This window comes from Helianthus annuus, chromosome 3 (genome assembly GCF_002127325.2).
Source record: "Helianthus annuus cultivar XRQ/B chromosome 3, HanXRQr2.0-SUNRISE, whole genome shotgun sequence".
NCBI lineage: Eukaryota > Viridiplantae > Streptophyta > Magnoliopsida > Asterales > Asteraceae > Helianthus > Helianthus annuus.
Genome location: NC_035435.2, coordinates 170,670,971 through 170,679,458, shown reverse-complemented (window position 1 = coordinate 170,679,458; position 8,488 = coordinate 170,670,971). Strand labels below are relative to the sequence as shown.

General features: G+C 37.0%; 1 protein-coding gene across 1 annotated transcript; it reads right to left on the bottom strand.

The window, feature by feature from the left end:
• Positions 1-3,727: 3,727 nt before the first annotated feature.
• LOC110930828 (calmodulin-7) lies at positions 3,728-5,275 on the bottom strand. Its single transcript, XM_022174212.2, has 2 exons — positions 5,094-5,275; positions 3,728-4,374 (listed from the first exon to the last, which is right to left on the bottom strand). Exons 1-2 carry the CDS (start codon positions 5,167-5,169, stop codon positions 4,001-4,003), a joined length of 450 nt encoding a protein of 149 aa, XP_022029904.1. The 5' UTR covers positions 5,170-5,275; the 3' UTR covers positions 3,728-4,000.
• Between the last annotated feature and the right edge of the window lie 3,213 nt (positions 5,276-8,488).

Genomic DNA, 8,488 nt, shown 5'->3' with positions numbered 1-8,488 from the left:
TTGAATTGCTCAATCTTAAACTTCTGAGTTGATATTTTATCCAAGTCCAAACACAAATAAAATGGAAAACGAAACTAGAAAATGCAATGAACTGAGCTTGAACGCGTAGGGTAGGAATTCGAGTCATTTCGGACCTTATGTAATATGTAGGTATGTTGTATATTTTTACCTAAATAAAACAGAAATCGAGCAAATATGTTTTCAAGTTATATGATAGGAGCGCCATCATCGACTCAAATTACAAAACTTGCTTGATGCGTGATGTTCTTAAATCCATGACGGCCAGTCATTTTGTCTAGCACTGTCACCAACTTGATTTCTTGAATCCTTAGTGGCAAGTCATATCGTCTAGCGTACGGTTGACCAATGTAGTTGGTTTCATTGTCTCAGACCAGCTGAGAAGTGCAAGATGAGCAGAAAATCTGAACCAGGATCGAATATATCTATGCGTTATGAGTCTCGCATGACGTTCTTAAATCCATGAGGGCCGGTCATTTTGTCTAGCACTGTCACCGACTCGAATTACTAGTGCATGCGACGTTCTTGAATCCGTAATGGCAAGTCATATCGTCTATATAGCATATGTTGACCGACGTAATCTGTTGTATTGTCTTACGCCTGAGAAGTGCAAGTTGAGCAGAAAATTGATCAAGTGAACCAGAATCGAATTTATCTTGTTTTTAGAGAACGGCGACTTTCTTGTATTAGGCTACCGCACTCCCCAAATTGGAGAGGCTCGTTGCCCCATCTCCGGCCAGACTATGTTATCTTAATCGGGGCTCACGCTGACTTCAGAGTTTGGCTTGGGCGTTCCCCCGAGAGACCATACCGCCGACTGCCACTTGACAGCCGTTGTGCCACCACAAGAGCTGAACACTCCCTAACGTAACACACGGTGGGACGAAAACCTAGGTGGGCTCAGGATAGAACCTGACACCGTTGCAAGGAGGTCAGGCTCTATCCATCATTGCCTAATCCACCAAAGTGACACAAGTGAGGATTGAACTTGGGTCTCCATTGGAGAACCCAAGCCTCCCTACCACTAGGCCACAAGTGGTGACTAGAATCGAATTTATCTATATAGCTGAATCAAACAAAAACCCATATTTTGATTTTATATTTACTAGTTTAAGAAACCGTGTGTTTCGCTTATTCATAACGGACTTTTTGGCTTGCCATTTTTTGATTTTATATTTATTCATAACGGACTTTTTGGTTTGGTTTTGGTTAGGGTGTAAGGGGTGCTCACCTAAGAGGTGAGTCCCCTCTCTTACGCCCAACCAATCCTTGTGTGCCACGTCAACTCCCCTCTTAAACTCCCCTAACACCCTAAATTGATGGCGGCACTCCCCTCTTAGGTGAATTGGTTTTAAAAAAAAAAAAAAAAAAAAAAAAAAAAAAGGGAAGCTGTGATTGGACCGCCCCTCTCTCTCTCCTCCCTCTCTCTTCGGTGAGCCGCCACCGGTTTCCTGTCCCGATTTCCTCTCCCGCATCAACGGCGGTGCTTTGCCGATCGGTGTTTTTTGTCACCGAAGGGGTCCCCGAAGGGTGCCCCGTACACCCTTACATACGTGCACAAAACCGAACTCTGATGATTTCTTCGGTTAGTGTTCAATAAATAATTAAATTTCAAACAGGGTGTTGAACTATGGGTCCAAGTTACAACTGGTTAGTTTGATGATTTCATGTCAAGAACAAGTTGTAATTGGAGAGAACTAGTAAGTTCTACAAGGGCGATGAAGCAGGAAAAACCCAAACAATAAAGTCGTGAGATGCCCAAAAGGATATCAACATGTTTTACATCAATCGAGAGCTATAAACGAATATCGATACTGGTTCCGATAACATTGATTAACGATACCAATGTTCGGATAGTATAGATTCGGTTCGTCACCGGTACAACCCGAAAGGATATCAACACAATGGCGTATTAATTTGTTTCTAAATACGAATGAAAGTTATTAAAGAAAAAATGAAACTGAAAAAAAGTAGGTCAAAAATATATGTTATTTACAATATTAGTGAAATTTATTAGTCTATTGGAGCACATAAGAGCATTCATGATCCTAAAAATATTTAAGTGAGTTTAGTTATATTATAAAGAATGGTTGTTAGTGTTTTTGAGTGGTTATGAGTGGAGGAAAGAGAAAATATATGGGAAAGTTACCGTTGATCTGTAAATATATGGGAAAAAAATCTAGAGAGAGAAAACCTTATAAATTTTTTAATATTTTTAGAAATGGTTGTGAGTGGAGAAGAGAAAAAGATAATGATAAAGGTATAAAAAATATTATTTAATTGCAAAGAAGAGAGAAAAACTAGTTTTTTTAATGTAAATATATGGATATGGATAAAGAATTTATTGCGAATGCTCCCATGAAGAGTTGCTAAATAATATACACGACTACACGTAGTATAAGAATACAATAATAGATATTATGATGTAAATACCCATAGCATGGTGCCATGGTGGTCTAGTGATAAAGTGTTTGGCCTCTGATGAGTTTAAATTCAAAACCTTTCAAAGTGCAAGGTTATGAGTATTTAAGTATAAAAATAGTTATAAAAAGGGAGTGTGTAAATTAATCAAGTAATTGGACTATACTTATAATTATTTGTTTTTACCCCTTAAAACCAAATTCCAATACATTTGGCCATTCACAAAAGTTCGGCCTGCTGAAAATCAATTAAAACAACCCCCTTAGGCTGGTCCATCACCCTTTCTGGTGGTCCAGTGCTAGCTCTTTCGCAACCTTCGAGTGGAGCATGTGACTCCTCGCAACATCCTGTCCACCACCATGACTCAGAAGACATAGACACATCCTTGTTAGTTCTTTTCTCGCCATCATATAAGAAACTCGGAAAGTGACTTTACCTCGCCAAACAACCTAAAATGCTCAAACGCCCACTCAGATATTACTTGTTACACGCTCCACTTATAAGCGTCGTGCAACATCCATGAATCTTAAAAAACTGGTCCATTAACCATTTCACCCATATGTATTCGAGTTCATTGGTTTCACATTGCCTTCGACCAAAAAATGAAAGCCCTTTCGACACTTTTAGTTGATCATTAACACGCTCACAAAAGATATGTCCTAGCAATCACAAACTCACGCATTTAAGCACATCTCCAAGTATACCCAATCTACATCTACCTAACCTTAAGCCTCTTGAACCGAACTCAAGCATGCATCCTGATTATTTTTTTAGGGTATCAAGTTAAATGAACATTTTAACATTAAGGGGTTGTTTGTTTACCTCTTAATGAGGCTCTTAATGGTTCAGACCTCTTACTTGTTCAGCACTTAATGGTTCAGACTGTTTGTTTTGCGAGCAATTGTCTGAATAGATCAGACATTTGCCTCTGAATGGTTACGATTCATACAGAGTCTGAATGATTAAGGCCTCTAATCTGAATTGGTCAGATATTTGCCTCTAAACGGTTAAGCATTATACTGGCTCTTAATGGTTCAGACCTCTTACTGGTTCAACACTTAATTATTCAGACCTCTTTCTGGTTCAGCACTTAACCATTCAGAAGTTGCCAAACAGCCCGTAAGTGAGTTGACCATGAGCATTGCCAGCTCAATTTGGGTCACTTCCAGCCATAGGTGCTTGCATAGTCAACACAACAAAGTATCTAAATAAAGCCAGACTTTCACAGCATGCTAAGTAGGGTCATCCTAATTAACAATACAATATGCAAGCTAATGCAAGCTGAGAACAATAATGAAAAACAACTTAGATTAATAGAAAATAAGAAACAAAAGACTCCAACTTGTTCTAGGTTTTTTTTAACAAATAACCAGAAACTAATGCAAGCTACTCAACAAAATACAGAAAAACAAGTAGTTAATATTTCGTCGCTACAAATAAATGCAAACAAGAGAAACCGAAAGCACCCAACAGACACTAAAACACCGGAAAATGAATCATAACCGCAAACACATTTATCTTCTTTTTTTTTAACTTAATCCAATTCCCAGACTGAAGATCCTTACTTGGCCATCATGACTTTAACAAACTCCTCATAGTTGATCTGGCCATCACCGTCCACATCAGCCTCGCGAATCATCTCATCGACTTCCTCATCTGTCAGCTTCTCACCAAGATTAGTCATGACATGACGCAACTCAGCCGCAGAAATGAAACCGTTTTGATCCTTATCAAACACCCTGAAAGCTTCCTTGAGCTCTTCCTCAGAATCAGTGTCCTTCATCTTACGTGCCATCAGGTTAAGAAACTCCGGGAAATCAATCGTCCCGTTCCCATCAGCATCCACCTCATTGATCATATCTTGAAGCTCAGCTTCGGTCGGGTTTTGCCCAAGAGATCTCATCACAGTTCCAAGTTCCTTGGTGGTGATACAACCTACATATATACATCACTAAACACTTTAAATACAAACTGATTCGCGTTACGTTACGTTTCATACTTTCATCTTATTACACACGTCACAAGAACAAAAACGTTACAATAAGTTAATCACTTAAACTAAATGTCTAAATTGATCTGTTAATCACCTACACAGCCCTAATAACAATCATTAATCGCTCTAAATACAAACTGATTCGCGTTACGCTTCATACTTTCATCATGTTACACGCGCCAAATAAAAAAACAAAATTAACTAAAAGAGTAACAAGTTCTAATAACTTAATAACTTGAAACTAAACGTCTAAATTGATCTGTTAATCACCTACACAGCCCTAAAACAATCATTCTTATAAACCAAACAGATCTAACAACATAACAAAAACCTAGGGTTTGGTTAATCTGTCATCTCCTTCAAAATCACTCACAACAAACACTTAAATTCTAAACAATCAATCAATCATCCATCATACAACACAAAAAAACACAACAATAACCAAAACTAATTATCAATTCGGCTGACGTCATCATTTACCCCCAAATCTAAAAGTCAACATCTATGATAAGATGATAAATTCATAATCAGACGATCAGAAACCAGATCTGAAACGATAACATACTCAATCAATCATGATTAAAGAAAACATAGATCGAATAACCGATTTAAGGTTTGTAATGGTATGAAAGCAATAGTAAGAGGAATAGAGAGAGCTGACCATCGCCGTCCTTGTCGAAGAGGCTGAAAGCCTCCTTGAATTCAGAGATCTGATCATCTGTGAGCTGATCGGCCATTGTTGTTGTTGAAGAAGAAGAAGGAGAAGAAAGGGTTTGGTTACAGAAGAAATGAAATGAAAGTGAGAGAGAGGGAGAGTGTGTGGTGAGGTGATTGGAGTTGGGCCGGGCTGTGGAATATATAAAAGAGTGTATGGTGGTCCTCCACGCATCTGATGCTTCCTCCCTCCTACGTTTTTACCATATTGCCCTCCCTTTTGTGTCTTGTTTTTCTTCCAAATGCTCCTTCATCTTCATTGCTACTTACACTTTTGGCTTGTCTAGGATCTTATACATGGTTGCTTTGTTTTGTGATATTATATTATATTATATTATATTATATAATTTGCAATATATTGATGCATTGGTTGTTGTAATGTATGTATTATGGTTTGTATAGTGGTAATCATATATATTATATATAGATTACGATGAACCTTACAAACGGGAAAAAAATAGATGTAGGTTCACCGTAACGAGCGAGTCCTAAATCAACTTAGTTATTTTATTACATGTTTTATGTTTCAGTTTAATTTCTTTGCATTAACACGCTGCAACTTCATTGTCGGTGATTGCTGACAGTAGTGTGGCATTAGTGTCCGCTCCCGCCGCAACGTGGGGGTGCTTAATACTAGTTAAATTATAATTATATATAGAGTTAAATGTCATTTTAGTCCATTTGGTTTGTGTCATTTTGTCAGTTTAGTCCGAAGGTTTTATTTTTCGCTTGTGTGTCCGAAAATGTTTCATCGTTGCCATTTTAGTCCACTGGGTTAACTTCATTCATTTTTTTTTTGTTAACGAAAAGGGCACTTCAGTCATTTTATATGGCCGAATTGCCCTTCTAGTTAACAGGATTACATATAAAATGACTGAATTGCCTTTCTCGTTAACATAGAAAACGAATGAAGTTAACCCAGTGAACTAAAATAACAACGGTGAAACATTTGGGCTAAACTGGCAAAATGGCTCAAACCACATGGACTAAAATGGCATTTAACTCTTATATATATAACTATCTTAAATCAATGGTCGGTGGAGTTTTCCCACCGACAAACTAACCCCAAACTTTCAAAATTAACAGTTTTAACCCTTTAACCTTTGACTGCTACTTCGTTTTAAAAGTTTTGGTTTTTCACTTCACGCCCTCAAACTTTTGACATAAAACACTATTAACTCTCATCTTTAACTAAGTCACATATTCACTTTTAACTTTTGTTAATTTTATTTTTTGTTAATTTACAACTTTGAACCGCCGACCTTTTCTATTTAATAAGTTGACACCTTATATTTAAATTATTTTAATGGTTTTAGATTGTAACGTGCGACACATTTTTATATTTTTTTATTTATCCCTAACCACGTTAATGTGTATATTATTTTTACGACTTTACACCACTGCCTAAGTTACTTTTACAACTTTACATCGCAACGTCTAAGACATTATACTATTTTTACCTATGTCTAATGACGTTAATGTCATAAACGTAACGTGTGTAACAAAGTAAAAAAAAATGTTTAACATCATGTGCAGCCTCCACACGTTAATGTCATTATCGTTACACGTGTAGCGAAGTCACAAACGCGATGTAGCCACTGTAGCGCGACACATATCAAAATTCTAGTTTATGATGATTTAAGATTTTAAGGCAAATGGGAAAGAATACAATGTTGTAAGGGTGGACAGTATGTATCTTTTTCATATGCCTTCGGGCTTCTTTTGTAAATTTCACTTTGACACTGAAAGCCACATAATAGTGTTCTCATGCTCGTGCCTTGCTTCTCGCTTTGCTCATGCTTAGGCCTGTAAACGAATTAAACGTTCACGAACTGTTTGTGAACTTATTCGGCGGGAAGCTCGTTTAATTAAAAGAACAAACATGAACACACATTTTGTTGGTTTTTAGTAATAAAAATGGGTTTTCTAATGGAGTTTATCTTAATTAATCACCAATTTATATAAAAACTTATTTTATGTTCGTTTATATTCAGTGAATTATATTCATTTATGTTTCTTCAATTATGTTCATTAGTATTGCTTGTTGTTTGTTAAATTATGTTCATTTAAGTTTGTTTGTTTATGTTCGTTTACGTTCGTGAATTGTTTGTTTAGGTTTTAAACGAACGAACATAAATGAACATGAACAAAATAATGTGTTTGATTATATGTTCGTATTCATGTTCGGTTAAAGTTAAATGAACGAACACGAACATGTCTTTGTTCATATTCGTTCAGTTCATTTAAGTTCATTTACAGGACTACATGCTTTCTTCATGCCATCTCAATCTTAAACACATGGCCGCTAAAAATCCATTGTGCCCGTTCAATCTTTCATGACCTCGGCCACCCTAAGGGGGTGGGGGTGCTCCACTTTCCACCATTCACCACACCCAATCATGTTACGCCACGTTATCGAACTTGGTTCCATCACTAGTGATGGATTTTAGTGGGGGTGCTCCACTTTCCATCACTCACCACACACTCATCTCCGCCGTAACAAACCATCACTAGGAGAAGCATGGTGTGCGATAGTAAACAACTTTTAATACGCATGGTCACCACAACGCGTGGTCACCACCACGCGTGGTGACCATGAGTGGTGGCGGTGTTCCACGCGTGGACGGCGTGGTCACCCAACCACCACGGACCATCATGTAGCGCCCACACCTCCCTAATAGATTTCTAGGAACTTTGTGAGGTCGAAACCAAAGTAGAAAATTCTTTGTGAAAAACAAGAATGTTTAGTTGTTCATATTGTTAACCTAATACTTTTGAAGGTTCTATATATAACTAGAACAATTCTTTTCATAGCTTATATGTTTGAGAAAATGAAGATTCTAAGGTTTACGGTCATAAAATCTTCTCTTTGCCGCGAATTAGAATGCATGTTATAAAGCAAGATATCTTTTTTTAAACATGCAACTTGAAGATTCTTAAAATTGACTAAAATGAAAACGAAAGTACAAAAATCTTAGAAGAGTGTCGTGTGATAGGAATCGTCATCCTAATAATGCTAAAAGAGCGAAGAAATTTATGTGTGATTAATGTGACACGTCTCATGTGTCGTGTTCGGTATGGAATTTAGTACAAATGACTATACATTAGTTCTACCGCTAAATCATTTAGAAATCATACAAGATTAGGATCATGTGGTTTTTGTTATTATGTGGTGCGTATAATAATTGGTGTCACATTTCGGTATTTTTGTATTCCTATATGTAGTTAATAGTTATATCGTGGTATGCGCTAAGGTTCATCCTATAATGATTTTGATTTATGAGTTTGAACTCTTAAGCGTAAGTTTTTATATAAGTTAGCAATTCATCTTAAAAAAGAACC

Bases quoted from the DNA above. Each gene is read 5' to 3' on its own strand.
- LOC110930828 (XM_022174212.2), bottom strand. From the start codon at position 5,169: ATGGCCGATCAGCTCACAGATGATCAGATCTCTGAATTCAAGGAGGCT. The intron at 4,375-5,093 runs GTCAGCTCTCTC...GTATATATGTAG, and splicing joins CTTCGACAAGGACGGCGATG to GTTGTATCACCACCAAGGAA.